At 31.1% G+C, this 20,229-nt stretch overlaps 2 protein-coding genes across 3 annotated transcripts; one reads left to right on the plus strand and one right to left on the minus strand.

Annotated features, from left to right (window-relative positions):
- Positions 1-1,004: 1,004 nt before the first annotated feature.
- LOC113516229 (putative uncharacterized protein DDB_G0282133) lies at positions 1,005-7,766 on the plus strand. The gene is given in 7 exon segments (XM_026900608.3): positions 1,005-1,372; positions 1,745-1,871; positions 2,325-2,440; positions 3,159-3,261; positions 3,655-3,815; positions 5,015-5,175; positions 5,529-7,766. Coding segments are annotated over 7 exon segments (2,922 nt in total). The 5' UTR covers positions 1,005-1,288; the 3' UTR covers positions 7,699-7,766.
- Positions 7,728-17,735, minus strand: LOC113516010 (PI-PLC X domain-containing protein 3). Of its 2 annotated transcripts, none has more exons than XM_026900342.3 (7): positions 17,558-17,735; positions 13,393-13,503; positions 11,441-11,603; positions 10,131-10,260; positions 9,370-9,528; positions 8,884-9,080; positions 7,728-8,325 (listed from the first exon to the last, which is right to left on the minus strand). In XM_026900342.3, exons 1-7 carry the CDS (start codon positions 17,586-17,588, stop codon positions 8,088-8,090), a joined length of 1,029 nt encoding a protein of 342 aa, XP_026756143.2. In that variant the 5' UTR covers positions 17,589-17,735; the 3' UTR covers positions 7,728-8,087. The 2 variants fall into 2 exon arrangements, with proteins under 2 accessions (XP_026756143.2, XP_026756144.2); XM_026900343.3 differs by lacking the exon at positions 17,558-17,735 and adding an exon at positions 13,633-13,967.
- Between the last annotated feature and the right edge of the window lie 2,494 nt (positions 17,736-20,229).

The following is a 20,229-nucleotide window of genomic DNA, read 5'->3' on the forward strand; positions in this document are numbered from 1 at the left end:
GCTACCGTAAACCCGTTTACCATCACACAGACAGTATGTTTGCTATGACAGTTGTATAAAAAACCACATTGATAATTAAATTTACTAGGAATTTATAAATATGATTAAGAAATACAAATTCACTATACGTACAAATAGTTTCTTTTATTAAATCATTTAAATGAATAGGCAATATAAATTGTCATTAAAAGAGAGTGAATTCTCAATTACATTCAAATTTAATATTAAAAATCTGGGATTATGTTTTTTTAAAATACCTAGATAATATTTAAAAATCAAGATTGTTATTTATTAATTATTAACTCAAAGAATACTCGTATACTAAGGTAAACTTTAATCTATGACAAGTTTAAGAGATTAAATTAGTTACATAAACTTGTGTTATCTTTGACCTCTGATTGGTCCTAACCTTAAAGCAGATAAACAGGATCAACAATACAAATATTAATTTGTTATGCTCCAGCACATACTTAATAAAAAGACTAGACCTGATATATGCTGAGATATTGGGGAGAAGAGACTGTTAGTAATGCGGATTATCAGTCCCATTGCTAACAATATACCTTAACAGGTCGACCTCAAAATTTCAGGTGTATTCATCATGATGGGCTAACTGATCTGCTTTTTCATTCTCACCTATCATCCCTCACTGGTGTCCCGCCAGCGTATACCATTAACGCCGGCAGGGTTACTATTTCATTATCATCCATTAAAAAAACTCGTTGATCTGACAACAAACTATGTATAGTTTATATAAATACTTACATTAACAATGACCTCAATTGTTGTTAAGGTCTTTTATTATTGTCTACTAACCGCGCTCGTGATTCTATCCAAGTGATATTTGAAACTAAAAATAATTTGTAAAAAAATTTTTAGTTTCAAATAGTTACGTTAGTTACTTAGTTTTTACGAATTTTTTAGATATAATATTTGTCATAAAAATACAAAATGGAAATCTTTTTAGTTATTTTCTCGTGATATTGTAAACATATAGACATAAATTCTAAAATTGTTTTAAGCGTTTTTAGCTAATTTTCACGGACAAATTTCAAAATATCTACAGACAGACATTTTGACCCAATCGACCTCTACATTTGCCTTTACGCGTGTTTGTTTTTGTTCAATTTCCTGTAGTGTGTTGACAGACTAGAAAATGTACTGTTACAAGAACATGGTCTATGGTTTTAATTTGCAAAATGGCGTTACTGTGTCTTCTACACTGACAGCGCGGTATATTCAAAATATCAAGTAATTTAAATTTTAATGAAGTTCAAGCAAATTAGTCATGGCTATAAAAGTAGGTATAAATGGTTTCGGTCGAATCGGTCGAGTGATATTTAGGGTTTGTATACAAGATTCAAATTTAGAGGTTGGTGCAAATATTAATTACTAATTTAATTCATAAAACAGTGAATTACTCGTAACTCGTATACAATCTTCTTAGATTTTTTTCTACAAAGCATTTTGCATGAAATTATCGTATGGAAATATTATACTGAGTAAATAAAAAGTAAATCGATAGGCAACGTGTAGATAAAGTGAAATACTCGTACTATTACTAAATCTATTTCTAAAAAGTAAAATTGTAAATCACATTAAGAATGAAATAATATTATATAAATAGCGCTTCACGCTTAAATAGTATCGAACCCAGTATCTGTAGCATCAGTATTTAATTCGTGCCATCATCTAAATTATATAGATATTACATATGAAATATTTTACTTTAATGATTCCTTAGGTAACTGCAATCAACGACCCCATTGTCGACATTGATTATATTTGCTATTTGATCAAATTCGACTCTACGCATGGAAAATTCAATGGCAGTGTTACATATAAGAACAACGAGATTACACTTGGTAATGGTTAGTGAATTATGATTTTAGGTACTTAATTATTCTGTATTATTCTTACTTACTTTTATGGGGAGGCCTATATCCAGCAGTGGATGGATAATGGCTGAAATGATGATGATGATGATGATGCTTCTTACTAACAAGAGATAATGTAATAATTTAATAAGGAGTTTGCTACTCAGTTTTCTCTGCATACATTATACTGTGTAGTAATAAACAAATTGAACTATATTTTGTTAAGAGAAATAAACAACGATGTATTACGTATGTTAAAATATACATATAGAAATGTGAGTTGTCTTTTGTCTATTTATTTTCATGTTAAATTCTTTATGGTGAAGACAGAAAGAACAGACGTTCTTTATCTTTATGCACATTTCATTTTTTAGGATTTTTTTTATGTTTAAGGCGATTTCGATATGCTTTAAATTGTATTTTACTGTAAATTTTTTTTTATTGTAGACCATATTGTTAAAGTTTTTCACGAGAAACTACCTTCAAACATTCAGTGGCAAGTGGCTGGAGTGCAGTATGTTGTAGAAGCATCTGGAATGTTCACTAATTTGGAAAAGGCATCGGTAGGTTTAACTCATTTTCAGTTCAAGTTATGCATCGTCCATTTCTATCCAATCCCTTTTGCTAGCCCTATTATATTAGCTAGACCACTTGGTATAGTTTTATTTCAAAATTTCTATGAAAAGAAGTGGGGTGACTACTTTTACTCCGTCACCATGGGGGGGGGGGGGGTTGTTAGTAATGTGGATTATTAGTCCCATTACTAACTACTAGCAATATACTCTATCAGGTGTACCTCCACGTGGTCACGCTTGAAAATCATTGTGCTGAATTCCTGGTGTATTCATCATGAAGGGCTAACTGATCTATCTTGCGATCCTCACATATCATCCCTCATATCCCGCCAGCGTATACCGTCAGCGCAGGTGGAGTAACCATCATTATCATCCAGTACAAAAAAAAATACTCTGTCACCACATGGAAAAAGATATGGCTATCCGCTCTGTTTACAGCTGGTTCTAGATAGAGCGGTGCTCGGGAGAAATCCCTTTTCGTTTATATTGATAACATCCTTATAATGTATATGAATTTTGATTTTCTAAAACATAGACAAAAACCAGTTTTATAGTTTTTGCATTGGCAAATTTCCTAATATTACTCATTTAAATTGTCTTTTAATTTTTTATTATATAAGTCGTTTCCTTTTTTTTTTTGATTTAGTGGTACATTCTACATAGACAATAGTTCTAGTGGTTATAAAAAAAACAAGTTACTTTCAAGGGTCATTTAGCGAGTGACGGTGTGAAGCGTGTGGTTGTAACCGCCCCCAGTGTAGACGTACCAATGTTAATACTCGGAGTCAACGATAATAAAATACATTCCGGTAAATAAATAAATTTTGGTGGCATTTGTACTGTAAAATTGTTCGATAACTTACCTTGGCTTTTCTGAGTATTATTTCTATCAAAATTCTTCATATTAGTATATTAGTCTTTTAAATATATAGGTATTTATTCAAGAACCTGAACGCCATAGTGTTCACGAAACTAAATAACTTTCTCCAAAGGGCATAACTCATAAAATTGATTTTATAATTATGTTTTAATCTATTCGAGGTTGTTCATTGGGGAAAATTGTTTCGTTTCACGATTACTATCGAGTTTCAAGTTATTATCCTGTTTCTAAATTAACCTTCATTAAATAAAAATATTTATTACTTTCTATACAATAGTATTAGTTTTTTTTTTATTATAAGAGATGTATGTAAACATTACAGCACAGAAAGTGATATCATGCGCATCAAGTACATTGTACTGCTTAGCTCCGATAATAAAAGTTTTGGTGGATAACTTCGGCGTAAGTGAAGGCTTCATTACAAGCATCCATGCTATGACTCCGTCGCTCAAACCTCTAGATGGGATTTGTTTGCGAGGCAAGGTACGACTTTTTGAGTAGTCAGTCAGCCATAGTCTGTGGTATCCCACTATTCAAAGGCAAAGGTCAAACTGTTTCTACTTTTCACGGTCACTGACCAAGGCCGGTAAATTCGAGTAGTAATTTCTTACACCTACAAGAAATAGGTACAAGTCGTCTAATGGTAAATAGTTTTCATAGTGCATACTTGCCTACAACACTGGGGATGCCACACTTACGTTATTGTCTCAGGAGAATCCTTACGTTTTTAAAAAAATCAGTGATCGAGGAAAAAGTTCAATCAATAATTCTTTTGAAGGAAGCTTCTTACATGATGAATAATAAAAGTATATAAGTTAGTTTGTATTAAAAAAAATATTAAAAATAAATTGTAAGAAATAACCATACTGTTTCCTCTTCTTATTGTACGCACACTGCCCGCTAAAAAATAACGCTCCTTTCCATTCAGGGTTTGCTAGAAGAGAACGCTTACAAAGTTGACTCTTACAGAGTTCGGCTATTATACATCTTTATTAAAAATAAATTATAGTAATGTAATTTTTGTGAACAACAAATATAAATAAATAAAATGGAACATACAAAACTACTCTCTATAATTATCTGTCATAAAATCACATATCTGTTTAATAGAACTTAATGATAAGACAACTAAGGTTTTGTTGTATTTTATGTTTTATAAGATACGAGAACTAACGAGATTATTTAGGTAAACTATGATAATTTACTTGAATAATCTCGACGTTCCGATTCGGTTACTTCGGCCGTGGTAATAATTTAATAATAATAATAAGTTATAATAGAAAGAATTTGTATTTTTTCGTAGTGATAATTTGTTAAAGTTATCAATAAAAGCCCCTCTAGTTAGATTGACTCAAATGCATTGCAGAGAGTTAACGGATGCAGATGGCTCAGAACCGTTCTTTATAACAGCCTATAGGGGAGGTCTATGTTCAGCAGTGAAAGGATAATAGCTGAGATGATGATGATGGGATGAGATGATGATCAAACAAATACTTTAAATGAAATTATTAAAGAAGTGAAACATTCAATCGCTTATTTTGATTACTTTTATTTTGGGTAGTACAAATAAAAAAAAATTATTAACAGAATGATTTGACTGTGTTTTGGGTCGGTCAGTTAAGTGTTTGTATACATTTTCATTAAGTTGTATTTAAAGAGATTATATAATTACTATGTTATAGCACTGGCGCGATCACAGAAGTATTCTTCAGAACATAATACCAGCTAAGACAGGAGCGTGCAAAGCGCTGGGTAAAATCGTGCCTCAGGTTAAAGATAGACTCTGCGGCTTGGCATTCAGGGTGCCAATAGCTAACGTCTCTGTACTTGATCTTACTATACGGTAAATATTATACGTAATCGTACTAATACTAATATTAATAATAATATTATACATGTGAAAGTTTGTAAATATGTTACTTAATTACGCTTAAACAGTCGAATGGATTTGAATGAAATTTGGTACAGCAGTAGTTTCTAACTTAACACATGAGTATATTATATACACGCAAATAAGATTGTAAGAAAGAATAGCTAGTGTCTTATAACTTCCTCGTAATTCTAAACTGTAACCTTTTTAAAGGTTTCGAAACCTTTTTCCTATTTAAAGGAATCTTATATGTGTCTAAGCATATAAAGTGCAGCATAAAAATATGGAACTATATTTAGTACAATTTGGGTATTATTTACTTACAGGTTATCTTCTGACACTACATTATAAGATATTGTTGCGAAGGTTGAAAAAGAGAGTTCTACATCTATGGAAAATATAATAAAACTATCAATCGATGAAGCTGTATCTTCAGATTTTATTGGGGACCGCCATTCCTGTATTTTAGACGTCGAATCAAGTCTGCAGTTGAAACCAAATTTCTATAAACTTGTTTGTTGGTACGAAAACGAATACTCTTATGCTTGTAGAGTAATTGATTCCATAATTTTCTCAGAAACGCAATTGCGAATACCAAATCCCAGATGTAAAATGACATATGTTAGGCAAAAGACTACACAGAAACAGAATATCATACAACAAACAGAAAATACTGGTAAGAAAATATCAATAGTAGAACGTAATAATAATTTAAAAGTTAATTCGAAATTATTAAGTGATGTTTCCCAAAACGTGTGTTTCAAACCTAAGCCACAACCTCATCCTATTGTTCTGAAGAAACCCATATCTGGCAATAATACAGCAGCACTCTTATCATCAAATAATCGTGACACTAAAAAGCGAAATGAAATATTTAAAATATGGAATGATGACAACGACGTGATTAAATCCGTAAATCTTCAAAACAGAAACTCATTTTTTTATAGTTGTGTCGACTCAGTTCCACAGCCGTCAACAATAAAAAGAATTGACAATTTTAAAGCACAAGAGCGTTTGCAAAAAGTTAAGAAAGAATTTTTCAAAATGGTAAACATTACAGAAGATTTGTTAAAAAAATCAAATAGCAATAAAATTCAAATGCATCTTTCGAATCGAATTCTCGAAAAGAAAACTAATATTAGTAGTTCTGAATTGGATAATAAAGAGACTACTAATGTAAAGATAATACCTATAAAAGAATGCAACAAATCTCAAAAGAGAGTCTCTGGAGATTTCGAATCTATTATAACTAATAATAATAGCTTAGACAATAACGATACGAATATCAATGAACACATAAGTTCATTTAGTGTTTTTGAGACGACTAATATAGAAACTACAAAAAGTAATGAAATTCAACCATTAGCACTTAAAAATAATCAAAAACGCAGGCAATTAAATGTAAATGATGACACTAAGAAATTTAAGTTTTTAAATCCAGTGAACTGTGAATTCAAAGAACACGTAGCTAAAACTATAAATACTCTAATAGATGGGCTATCGCAAAATATACAAGTTCAGTCTGTTTTCATTGACAGAAATAGAGACAAACGGCAACATCGCAAATCGACAAATTGGAACAAACTAAATAATAATATTAATGTACATTCTGAACCACGGAGTAATAATGATAGTGGTTTTTTTTCGCCCATTAATAAGGAATTCAGTGAAATCGAAATAAATACAGATAATATATTTTCAAGATTTCAAGGGCCTGAAAACGTTAAAGAAGAAGCAATACAAATAAATGAAACTAAAGAAGAAGCATTACAAATAAATGAAACTATGAATAATCACAACAATATAAATAAAAGTGATGACTCGATACAAGATAGAATAGCTATACCTTTGCATAAAAATGAATATAAAAAGCAAAACAAAGCTGAGACATTTGACATCCAACAGGATAATGTTAAAAATCAGGCATCGAATGATAACCTACTAATGCCGTTAAATAGTCATAAAAACATAACAGAAAGTAAATTTGAAACAATTAATATTGAAAACGAATATCTGTCAAGGAAAACTGACGATAATAATAAAGGCAAAATTCTGCGAAAGAAAATTTTGGACAGTTTGAATAGATTTTCATCTGACCCTGTAGTAGTTATTTCAAATCTTACATTAAAATGTGCTAGTCCTGGTAATACAATTACAACTGTAAACTACAGCGGTGGTGCTAGAAATAAACAAGATATATATGATAAACTGGATAGTACGAGTGCGACTGATTCTGAGAATTCATTCCAAATAAACGAAAGAAAATCTCAAGTTATTCACATAACCGACTTGACAAATTCATTAGAAGATTTAGCACGGTTAGACAAAATATGCAAGATTATAGAAATATCTGATGAGTTATCTGACAAATTATTTTCTGCTTTGGATAATGAAGGCACCAATATAAGAAAAAGGCATTGGTCATTTAAAGACTTGTGCGAGAGAATAAAATTAGACGCCTTTTGCAATAAAATATTTGGTAAATCTAAAATGTGAATCGTGTGAAACACTAAAATTAAACTAAGTGTGTTAAATAAATTTTATTAAAAAATCCAATAAAATTCTTTGTTCGATGTTTTATATTGCACATCTTAAGTACAAAATATAAATGTTATTCATAAGGCACTATACAATAAACTATTTACTGATAAAAAAATATGCAAATATCACAGGGCGATAAAAAGTATTAAAAAATTACAGGTACATTTGTGTTGGAATATTTCCTGAATTATAAACACATTTAAAGCTATAGGTACATAAAGGTAATAAAAGTATCAAAATAAAATTGAGATTTTGATATTAATAGGATAGTAAAAATGGATGTCTTACTGTAATGTCTTAGAGTATTTAAGAATTAAATTACTGACGTGTTGATTAAGTATTTCTTACCCATAATTATGATAAACTAGATCAGTATTCCTTAAAAGTTTTAAATTCAACTCTATAATAGTCCTAGGGAATATAGCATCATCCAAGTCTACAAAGTCTGCTATTACCACGTTGACAGGTGCGAACTGTGTAGGACTCTTCACTAACGGTGGCCCAGGTGATAATTCTGCCAATCTTGGCAATACTACATTTTTCACAGGCACGGCACATTTTTCACGCAAATTTGATATCCATCTGAAATATTTAAATTAGTATCTCAAAACATAGAGATTGAAATGATGTATCTATGTACCTATGAAAATATATTAAGATTATAAATAAGTAATAGGTGATTACTGCCGCGTGTCCTTACATGTCTTCAGGAATCGCTTGTTACGTAACTATACTCGAGCATGGTTTGCACTAGTTTATTTGCTTTCCAAATGTCTGAAGATGACATTTCAAAGTCATGACTTATCAGTATTCAATTGAAATATTATACTGAGAATTACAATATGCTTTCATACAGTGTAATTTTACTATTATATTCAGCACTTGCAACCGAACACAGCCATACAAGCACAACTGCATAATAAAGAGGCATTGTCAAAATCGAGTGGAACCGAGATAGATGAGTTGTCTTTCTTTAATACAATATTTGCTACACTTTGTGTTACTGTGGCACTTACACGAAAGAGTTTGTATTACTTTTTTTTGTTTTTTTCTCTTTTTGTGCATGTTCATATATATTTGTTGTTATTTGTATGCTGTAAGTAGATACAAATAAATTATCTATCAAAATATTGATCATACCTCAGAACAATAAATTGAGGGGTCGGTGTCAATACTGCTTGGTGAACAAATCCGATGCCAGGACGCCTAGTAATGTTGTGCAAGAAGTTGATAAGTCCAGTAGTGCGGTCCTGTTGAGGCCAGGGTGATGGCAATAATTGCGATTGCCAAAACTCACTGATAGCGTTCACAGACTGATACCGGTATACCACTACTACCTATAATGAAGTAAACAAAAATTTTAGCATAATTTCAATTTAAATAATTTATAAAATTGTATACTACAGCTCATCAAAGTATGAGAATTCTAAATTATCTCTCAGTTTTCAAAAACAAATTTCAATTATTCAGACTGATTATTAAAAAAAAAAATTATATCAGCCATTATCCATCAATTGTTGGACATAGGTCTTCTCCATAGGCTGCCATAAGGAAAGGTCCTGTGCCAACTGCATCTTAATAACAGTTACTAATAGTTTCAGAATTAGTAAAAATATATCCATTTACCTGTTGCCTCAATCTACTCAAAGAGTTAAGTGTAATGGCCTGTAAATCGATTTGTCGTGGAACAAGTTTAGTTCTAAAAAGATTGAGTAAGTATCTCATTAATTTCTGGTGATCTTCTGCTGTGAAACCATAGAAATGCTGAAGATCCAATATGACTACCTGGAATCATGTAATAAAAGATTTTAACGCATTTAAATGGTTAAAAAAAAGCGTACTCAATTCGATAGTATTTTCTTTTTCGTGTGTATGTAAATTGTTCAGAATTGGTGAAGAAAAAAACTGCATGGTACACTGTGTTTTTTTTTTATAATTCATATTGCAACAAATTTTGGTTTACTCCCCTGTTGATCTCACATACATTTCTACCCGATTGAAGTAGCTTCAACAAATTGATTGGCGGTTGTAACTCCTTGCAATTTTTTACCCAGTCCCGTTTACCCCTATTACTAGCAATATCAGGTTGTGCTCTATGGTGCTTTTCAAGAAACTGTCATGGTTAATAATTAGAGATAAATAAATAAATAAATAAATAATGAGTCAACTTTAGACTATGAAGATAAGTACGTTATACTCAGTCATGGGGTCAACTGACTTGTTTTCTTTATTACCCATTATAATCACTTCACTGGCGATTGGAACTTATAACAACAGAATTACTAAGAAAATGCATCATAACGTTCATATAATACTAATTTTTAATTTTTTCTATTATTCCTTTTGAATGGTCCATTTTCCAACAATTATAGAAATAAATAACTTACTTCTCCAGGATGTGAATCAATAAAATCCTTAATTTGTTGTAATGCTTTAGTTATCTCTTCAGCATAGAGTCCATGTGTAAAGAAAAAGTTGCTTGCATCCTTTTTTGTAGCCAACCGGAGATCAAAATATCTGAAATATTTTTTTTTATTTTTAGTTCCTGTCTATCATACAAGTTTTAAACACTACAAATGGCATTTATTAATAATTATTGATTGTGAATCTTATCTTCAAATAAAACTCTATGCCAAGCCATTTGACCTGCTTGGTAATAGTAAGCTAATATCCTCCTGTAATGGCTAATAACACACCTGTCTCCAACAGTACATTAATTGGTTGTTACGGTATGGTATATGTATGTATGTGTTAATTATTTTGTTAGGAGTTTTAAATTACTTAAAATTAGTAAATAATATATTGATTAAAGACAGAAAGCAAGTTTAGAATAATTATAAAACTATTTTTAATTAAATTTTACAAAAATAGTAGAACACATTTATGTTATTTTTCAGAAAATAATTATTATTATTGGAATATAAAATATATACACATCATATAAAAGTTGCGACCTTGGAGAAATCTGGGATCTATAATTTGATTTCTTAGATTCAAGGTATTCTATTGCAAAGACCAGGCAATGGATAAGTTTCATAATACTACTATCAAGTACTATAACTGAGTAGAATAAAAACATAAATTAAAACTAATAAAGAAAGATACATCAATTCATTTTTGTATCAAAACCTTTTCAATTGTGGGAGTTTGATGTCAATATTTTTTAAATATATAATTGACTAGATGGGGTTTTTATATTTTCCTGAGCAATTTTTCTCATCAGGTTCTTGTAGAACCTATTATAATATTATTTGAAAAAACTCAAGATTGGTTCAGTCATTCTTGAGTTTTATGCTCAGCAACATATTTAATTTATTCTTATTTTTATATAGCTTTTACCCAAGACTTTATACATATGACCTGACCGAGATAAAAAGCAGCCGATATCCTTCTTCATCGCATATAGTACAAGTATATCAAAATTTCATAGTGATTAGTTAAGTTGTCAAATCATTAGGGTGCTACAAAGTAATAAACAAACAAACTTACTTTCATATTTATAATATTAGTGATTGTCCATTATTTTCATACATAACAATAAGGATTGTTTTATATTTGGATATGATTGCAGCAAAAACGCGTTAATTATGTATATTAAGTTTAAAAACAACTATGAAAATTTTAGTTTTGCATTATGAATGGAGCCAAATTATGATGATGTTATTACTAATTAGTTTGATTTAGATGTTACTAATACCTAATGCCAATGAGAAGTTGTTGCTGGGTATCAATAGCTTGTGTTATGGTCCAACGTATGATCGTACCTCGGAACAGAGGGTACAGTCTGTGCAGGATGGGTTCAGCGTCAGGAGCGAGGCCACTGGAACGTGTTATACCATACGTCATTGAGTCATGGCTACCTAGAAATTATTTTTACAATGACTTTAATAAATGGTAAAATGATTATAACTTTTTTAATAATAGAAGAAAAAAATAATATAAATATATATATAAATATTTTTAGTTTTATTAGAGAAGTAAATTTTTTTTATACAACTTAGAATAGCAAACAAGCTGTCAGCCCACCTGATGGAAAGTGGTAACTGTCGCCTATAGACATGAGCAGTACCATGGACATAACAGAGTATACTGTTTCGCCCATGATACTCCCCATGTGTTGCCATTCCTGAGGACTCAGGTGTTATTCCTCTGTACCCTGTAAATTCACACCATATCCCATCCTTCAAACCAAAACACAGCCATGCAAACACAACTGCTTCACGGTAGAAACACGAATGGGACAGAGGTACCCAAGCAATCGATTTTAGTACAAAGTCTCCCTCTGGTAAAATTCAATTAGGTAATTTATAATTTAGATTTCAAACTGAGCCCATTTTCATGCGTATCAATGTGATTAGAAACTGTTAGAAAACCTTACTTTATAGCAATTTTGTATTAAGTAAATAAAAGTAACTTTTATAGGGTTTGATACCAAAATGGTAAACAAAGGAACCCTTATAGTATTACTTTGCCTGTATGTGTATCACAACTTATTTCAAATACAATTGTGATAGATTAGAAATTTACAACAGTTATAGTAAAAGAAATAACAAAAAAATATTTATATGTTCAAAAAGAATACTCAAAATTTTAAAATGATTCTATTTGTTCAAGTGGGGTATCACATTATAAAAATATGTAAATATTAAAAGAAAAATAAAATTATGTTTGTAACTATTACAGTTTTTAAAAATTAACAGAAATTTCAGCAGACAAACTTAATAATGTAGTTTTCTTTTTAACCATATTTATGGCTTTATTACTATTACACTTTCATACAAAAATTGTATATTATTTGTATGATGTAGAAATATGAGTAGAATATGTATTAAATTTTTAGTCATAAGTTTATACAAAAGATTTTGAGCATAATTCCATGGGTATGATTAGAAGGAGATTTCTTTCAGCAAACCTTTTCAAGGGAATTGAATTGTTATTTAAAAATAATAAATTTTGTAAACAGACTAATAATAAAAATATTGTAAACAAAATAATAAATAGGGTAAACATAATTATCATTTTTATATTTTTATATAGTAATAAAATTTCAACTAAACATTAGAGATTAATTCTGAGGCTCTATTTGTCCTATCTCTAAAATGAATATGTTTGGAGAATTGTGCTCCAGAATTGATTCCAATATTTAAGAAAAAATGATATGTGAACCACATAATTAATAAGACCATAATAATATTTTTAGAATTTTGTCTTCAGTTTTTATGCATAATCCAACATTACACATAAACTACACCAAATTAGATGAGGTTTTCACAGTTGTGTTCATAAATGCTGAACTTAGTGAGTGAATACCTTTAGGGATGGGCTTAATATTCAGTATATATTTTATTACCTACTTTCAAAATATCTATCTTTGTCTGCAAAGCTAAAGACAAAAACTAGTAAAAACTATTAGGTATATAGTAAAATATGGGGGATCTAAAGATCCATCACCATTTTTAAACAATCATATCTGCATCAGCTATTTGAGAATAATTATATTTCAAATATAGTCATAATCATGCTATTGTTGGTCTTGTGAACAAAGGTCACTTAGACTGACAGGAAACTATAAGTCAAAAAACAAATATGGAACTTATTTCAAAATTAGCATGTTCCTACTTAATAACTAAAATAATTTAAAGTTATTACCTGGTATAGCTAAATAAATCAAAGGAATATCTTTGAGTTGAGCTGGTAAATCTCTCATCCAGTTCTCCAAATCAAGATTTTGTGCTGTGCTATCTTTCCCCATGACAAAAGCTGAAAAATATTATTTTTATATACTTACAAACAAATCGGCCAAAATATATCGTTTTAAAAATAAACCACAGTACAACTGTTCTTAGAATTAATCCAAAAAAATATAACTGATATCAAGCGCAAAAATACCTTAAAGGACCTGCCGAAAGGGAATTATAGACGAAGTTGAATGTAAGAGCGTGTAAACGATGTAATCACGTCAGCAGTTCATCTAAATTTAACTCCGCTCGCCCTCCAAACATTAGGTTTGGATTGGTCCTTGATATTACTTCCATATATAGTAAATACTTTAAATATATTCATGGTTTTTATATAAAAATATTACACTTCAAAGATAAAGCAAACAGATATTTTTTGATTTGACAAGATTATGTGAATCTATTGGAAACGTCTTTAATCTTTAATCGGGATTCTGTTCCCGATGTCTATTTAAATTGATAGGATAATCTTAAGTAGGCCCTTTTGTTTACTTCTTTTTACTTTTTTTTTTTTAGTACGTTTGTTCCGTTTGGAACAGGCTAAGGTCGGAGACCATGCTGCCTAGTCTTCAAAAAGATAATTTGTCTGGAATCTTCTTTTTACAATATAATGTCACTGTCATTGTCAGTTAGTTGTCATACCATACATTGTATTTTATGCATTGTAGTATCGTGCGAATGAAAGATAACATTTGCACTTTCAATCATTCTAATCAATCAATATTTTTCGTGATTAAAATTTTGTTGAATCTGTTTATAAATAAAGTTTCCGTTTCTAATTTAGGTACTTTTTACCGGTGACAGATCATTCTGTCACTAGTGTTATACTATAAAGTGTACAGTAAATAAACCTTTCGTTTAAAGGAAAAACCCAAAAGTTTAAAAATCTATTTCAAATACAAACTTTGTTCTTTCTTAAAAACCTAGGTTCAATAAAATTCTTAAACCAACGTAGTTAAGTAAAACGAAATTTATAATTTAAAATTAATTTCATTTTGAATTATAAAGATAGTTTAGACACACGATCTATTTCATTACGATAGATCTGTCTAGTTTCCGGATCACACCGGACATATATTCTTTTATTGTGTCTACTTACACATACATAGAGAAAATACTAAATATAAAAACTTATCATACATTCATATCCAGTATTTTTTTAAAACCACTTAAAAACAAAGCAACGCCACTTGCCTTTTGGGAGGAAAAGAAATCCCTTAGTATTAGTTTATACTAATCTTTTGGAAGAATCAATAAAGAGTATCTATCTATCCTGTCTACAGCACACAGCAGTATAGGTTCTACTTACTAAGAATTGTATGGCATGATTAGTCTATTATTTGAACCAGGATTTAGTAGCACAGAAGATAATATATCCGTTGTGCTATTCGTGGTAAAAATTATCATTTTCCGTACGAGAACAGCAGGTTAGATCTAAGGAATAAGATAAGCATTTTTATAATACAACTTATAATGACAAATAAGCTTATGATCAAACAAATGAAAAAATAGCAACTATTGTTTACAAACATATTAGCACTTTAGGCTTCGTTGGGTACACTTTGTTGACCATAGCATCGCATGCGTTGCCATTCTTGCAAAATAAAGTTTTATGCTTTCTTAATAGTTTCATTACTATATTTTATCATGAAGACTAAAAATATAGCGCTATGCAATCGTAGGACGTACCATTGTGGTTAATTCCTGGTGAATTCGTCACGATGGACTTACTGACTTGACTTATCCTCACCTATCTCACTCACTCATTCGCTAGTGCCGCGACAGTGCATACCAATAGTGCAGCGGGGTTACCATTCTATTTCATCCCATTAAAAAAATGAGTGGTATAAATTCACATACAGATGATATTTGTACAAAGTTTCTCTGTATCTAAATTGATACACTATAACCTACAATTATTAATAAATATTTTGTTTATAATTTTAAAATAAGTGTTTTGATTCGGTTAGACAATTTAGTTTTTATGTACCTACGCTAATGGCAGTTTTTGAGGTAATGATTATATTACTCACTAGAAGGAAACCATGTGGATTTGCTCGCGCATATATTACGAAGTACGTTATAATATTCAATTTCCAAGGAAATTCCAAGTTTGTGTATTTTTCCTTATATCAATACAATGTCATCTAGATGAAGATAAATATAACACGATTAATAATATTAATGATTTTATCTTAGATTTTGAACCGATTTCCAATAAAAGAGAAGGTTCACAATTCGGTTTCATTTTTATTATGTTTGTTCCCTCAGAACTCTGTTATTTATAAAACAATTTGGATTTTTTTTTTTTATTTGAATGAATATATTTTAATATTAGTCCTATAGAAATTTTATCGAAATCAGTCAAATAATTTAGCTTTAAAATCAAAATAACTGCTTTTGCCATTTTTGAAGTCGGTGTTCTTATTTTGTGGAACAGTCTATTTGCCTTATCATTCTTATACAACGAATATACTCTCAACTCTTATATATTATTATCTTATGAGAAATATAGTTATTAGTACGATTGTGTACCTTTGTATTAGAGGGAGAATTTGTAAAAAAAAAACTCTTGGGTACCTCTGTCCCACTTATGTCTCTGCCGTGAAGCAGCTTTTCTTGCATAGCTGTGTTTCGATATGAAGGATCATCAATAGTTACGTAGTATTTTATCCTCCTTCCATTTTGTTTATTGTCTAAATACGTCTATGTTTAACTGAAAGAATACAACAAATCTAAAACCAGGGAATCATAAACGTTACCTATACGTTTTTACAAGGAACTTGGAATTGTAAACAAGGCAATGGCCCATCTGATAATGTGTCACCTATAAATATGAATAGCGTTAAGGTGTCATCATAGAATACGCTGTGACGCTTATGGTATTCTTCATGCGTTGTCATTTCTGATGACTAAAGGTTTTTAGGTATTTCTATAACCTGAAATTTCATCACCATATTATAACTTTCTGACCTAAACAGAACATTGTGAGAGAATCAAAAGAGGGATCCAGGTACCTATGCAGATCAATTGTATACAGTTTCCCTTTGTATTTTCTACAATCACATATCACTTAAAGTCGTTTGCTTGGGTACCTCTGTCCCATTCGTGTTTCAACCGCGAAGCCGTTGTGTTTACATGGCTGTGTTTAGGTTTGAAGAGTGGGATATGGCGTGAATTTACAGGGTGCAGAGGAATAACACCTGAGTCCTCAGGAATGGCAACGCATGGGGGGTATCATGAGCGAAACAGTATACTCTGTTATGTCCATGGTATTGTGTCTATAGGCGACGGTTACCACTTTCCATCAGGTGGGCCGTCAGCTTGTTTGTCATTCTAAGTTGTATATAATAATCTATATAAATGATATTGGCTATCCATGATATTGGCATTAAAAGGTTAATTATGCAAATGATAGTTATTGGTCTATTTAAGCTCTTTTTGAAACTCCAAGGGTGAAATACGAAATTAATTCCCTTATAGGATAAGTTGTTGTCCCCTTGTTTTTATGACAGATTCTTAAACAAATACACGGTTATTTTTAAAATATTGGTACAGAATTAGGTAAAATCGTATAAGTTCTTCAAAATGGGTCTATTAAGGTTTCTTCAGAGTCGGCAACCCGCACGTGATATACCTGGTGTTGCAGACGTCTATAAGCAACAGTAACAGATTGTTTGCCATCTTCATGTTATAAAAAAATATATTGAGGTATTTCCAAGAGAATACAGCATGGGGTTCTTAAAAAAATGGTGAAGAACTTTCTTCAGAATCAGCAACGCGCGCGTATTGCACCTGTTATTGAAGACGTTCTGAGGCAACGGTAACCACTTATCCTCAGGTGGGCCGTATGCTTGTTTGCCAACTCAATGGTATAAAAAATATGATTATAGATAGATATTGCCGTATATTACTGTTTTAGCTATGGCAATACATATTATACCGTCATAGGGTATGGACCCATTTAAGTCAGTATTTACAAAAAGAAGGATATGACTCTAATGCGAGTATCAGTAAATGTATACTTCAATTTATAAATTTAATACATGCATTAAGTAAGAAAATGTAATGCATACCTATTATAATTATGCAAGACTCCAACTGCATTGCTTCTGTAAACACTAATTTGTTTTAAAACTTGCATATGGTGAACTGTAGTTATCGAGAAGAGTTTCAAATAGTCGTCACTGGACATAAAATTAAATATAAGACTAGTATAAATGTTACACCTCGCAAACATACGTATGTACGGCCGCTGGGGATATAAACTAATGAACCTTATCATGTAATTGCAGTTGTTAATAATCATGTGGCTAGCGAATAGATGCGAGAAGTGACTACGATACGCTGTGCTTTGTCTTACGTCCTAATCCGGCTATTTCTCTTAACCGTATAAGGTGAAAGGTAGACACGCTTGTGATTTTGTATATCTGTAAATACTTCTGTACTTAACTCCAACACTAACCTTGACTTTTTGCGTTTCCCATAACGTGTTCTAACGTCCGTTTTTCTTTAGTTTTTTGGCACTATTCTGTCGCACCTGATTCGATCCACTTGTGGCAATTAATGAAGCGTTACATCTTATAATAACTACAGAAATTTAAATGGTCAATACGAGCTAGCAACTGAGAATTTTTTTCTATTCGGTTATTTAGAATAATAATAGTTGTGTATTACTCACACTGTTTGCCGTGTGGTCTCGGTATAGAATAGGCCACCCCTTCTTTAACCGAGGGTATCGTAAGAGGCGCCATGGGGAGCGCTTATGTTCAACAGTGGGCAGTTAACAGCTGAAATGATGAATAGTAGGACAATAATTTCACGAAATTGTCAAATTAAAATAATAAGACATAGATGACTACCAGATCAATCAGAGGGAGACTTTGTACACGAGTCATTTACTTGACTACCTTTGTTCCATTTGTGTTTCTGCCGTGAAACAGTTGTGTTTGCATAGCTATGTTTCGGTTAAAAGGGTGAGATATGATATTGAAATTACAGGGTACAGAGACATAATATCTTAGTTCTTAGAAATGACAGTGCATTAGAGCTATCACGGGCGACACAGTATACTCTATTATGTCCATGCTACCATTCATGTCTATAGGCAACGGGTACCACTTTCCATCAGGTGGGCCTGTTTGCTATTCTAAGTAGTATAAAAAAGGTTTAGAAAAATGATGCCTCAGAATCGACTTCTATGTCTAGCATATAAATTAGATTGAATACTTATCTGTAATGCCAAAGGAAACAAATATCTTATGAATTTAATTTGTATTGAATTTCAACTAAAGGGCAAATAAATAATACATAACAGTTACGTGTTAATTTGACCTTAGATACTTATAGGTTACCTAAAACAAAACTTGCGTTTTATCTAATAAATGCGTGATGTAAACTAAGTCAAGTTTATAATAATCTAGTCCAGTATCAATGTAACTGTTAGCGATAAAGGTCAATACTAGTATTGCATTGTATCAGCCGTTAATTGTCCACTGCTGGACATAGGAATTCCCCGTAGTACTAGTAGTTATTTAAATTAAATTACATTTAAATTTGTATTAAACTAGATTCATGAACTATGTTTCCTTTGCCTATCTTTTTGAAAGGGTGCTAAATTAACTAGCTATTTATCTGATGTAAGTGATCATCGCAGCGTATGGACGCAGTATCACTTGTACTAACAATACTAGAGGAGTGTGGGTTGTCGGCCTTCTAAAAAAGTATAAATTTTTTTCTTGAAGGTCCCCAGGTCATATTTCTTCGGAAACGTTGCTGCCAGTAGTTCTTCATAAGAGCATGAACAAGGGTACTACCATAGTATTATATTACCTGTGATAAGGGCAAGAAATAAGTAGTGGCTATAATAAAGTATCCTGGCAGGAAAGGAATTGTAACGTAATAGGGTCTAATTGTCTCATTACTAGCAATATACACTATCAGGTCCAACTCCGTGTAGTTTTACTCCGTGTAGTTAGTGTGTGTCCGTGTACCGTGTAGGTTCTTTGGAAACCATTTAGTTTTTGAAAATAAAATATAGACCACATTAATATAGTTTTTTTTATAGGTGCAAGAATTTTTAAAGTCGGACAAGTATTTTTCATTTTATTTATTATTTTTAATTTTAATTTTTGTCGAGGCTTCAGTACACCTGGATGACTATGTTAGCTTCATAAGGAATATCTGAATGTTTGATTTGTCGTGTCAACTAGTCAGCAACATCTTTACCCACAGATATAGGCGTTTGGCATTGTGACTGCCAAGTTGATGAAAGATTACATATATGTTATCATTATATAGAGGCATATCCCCCAGAATTGGCTATCTCAGGTTGCAATTCCCACCACATTTCACCAGAAAATGTAAAAGATCTTTTATTTATTTTATTTATAGCATCGGTTACAAAAATAATAAATACAGTCCGTTTATTAACGATCACTTTATTTATGAATAAAAAAATAAATCAAATCTAGTTTGCCGTTCTAAGTTACTAAAAAAATTTCTTTAGTTAATAGGTAAGATTTTATAATACCACAGGGATTTGCTCTGAATATTACACTTTTTTCTATCGTACCTATCTAGCTACGAGTATAGCAGCAGTCAGCAATGCATTCACTATCGCGTTTGGAGTTGAAGGACAATTCGGTAGGTCAGACTGGTGCAACAATCACAGTGCACATTCATGATGTAAAAACTGTCTGCTCTTAGGGCTGTTATCAAATATATTTATTTTACATTTAATTTTAAT

The sequence above is a fragment of the Galleria mellonella genome, unplaced genomic scaffold (assembly GCF_026898425.1).
Source record: "Galleria mellonella isolate WM207_F2 unplaced genomic scaffold, CSIRO_AGI_GalMel_v1 utg266, whole genome shotgun sequence".
NCBI lineage: Eukaryota > Metazoa > Arthropoda > Insecta > Lepidoptera > Pyralidae > Galleria > Galleria mellonella.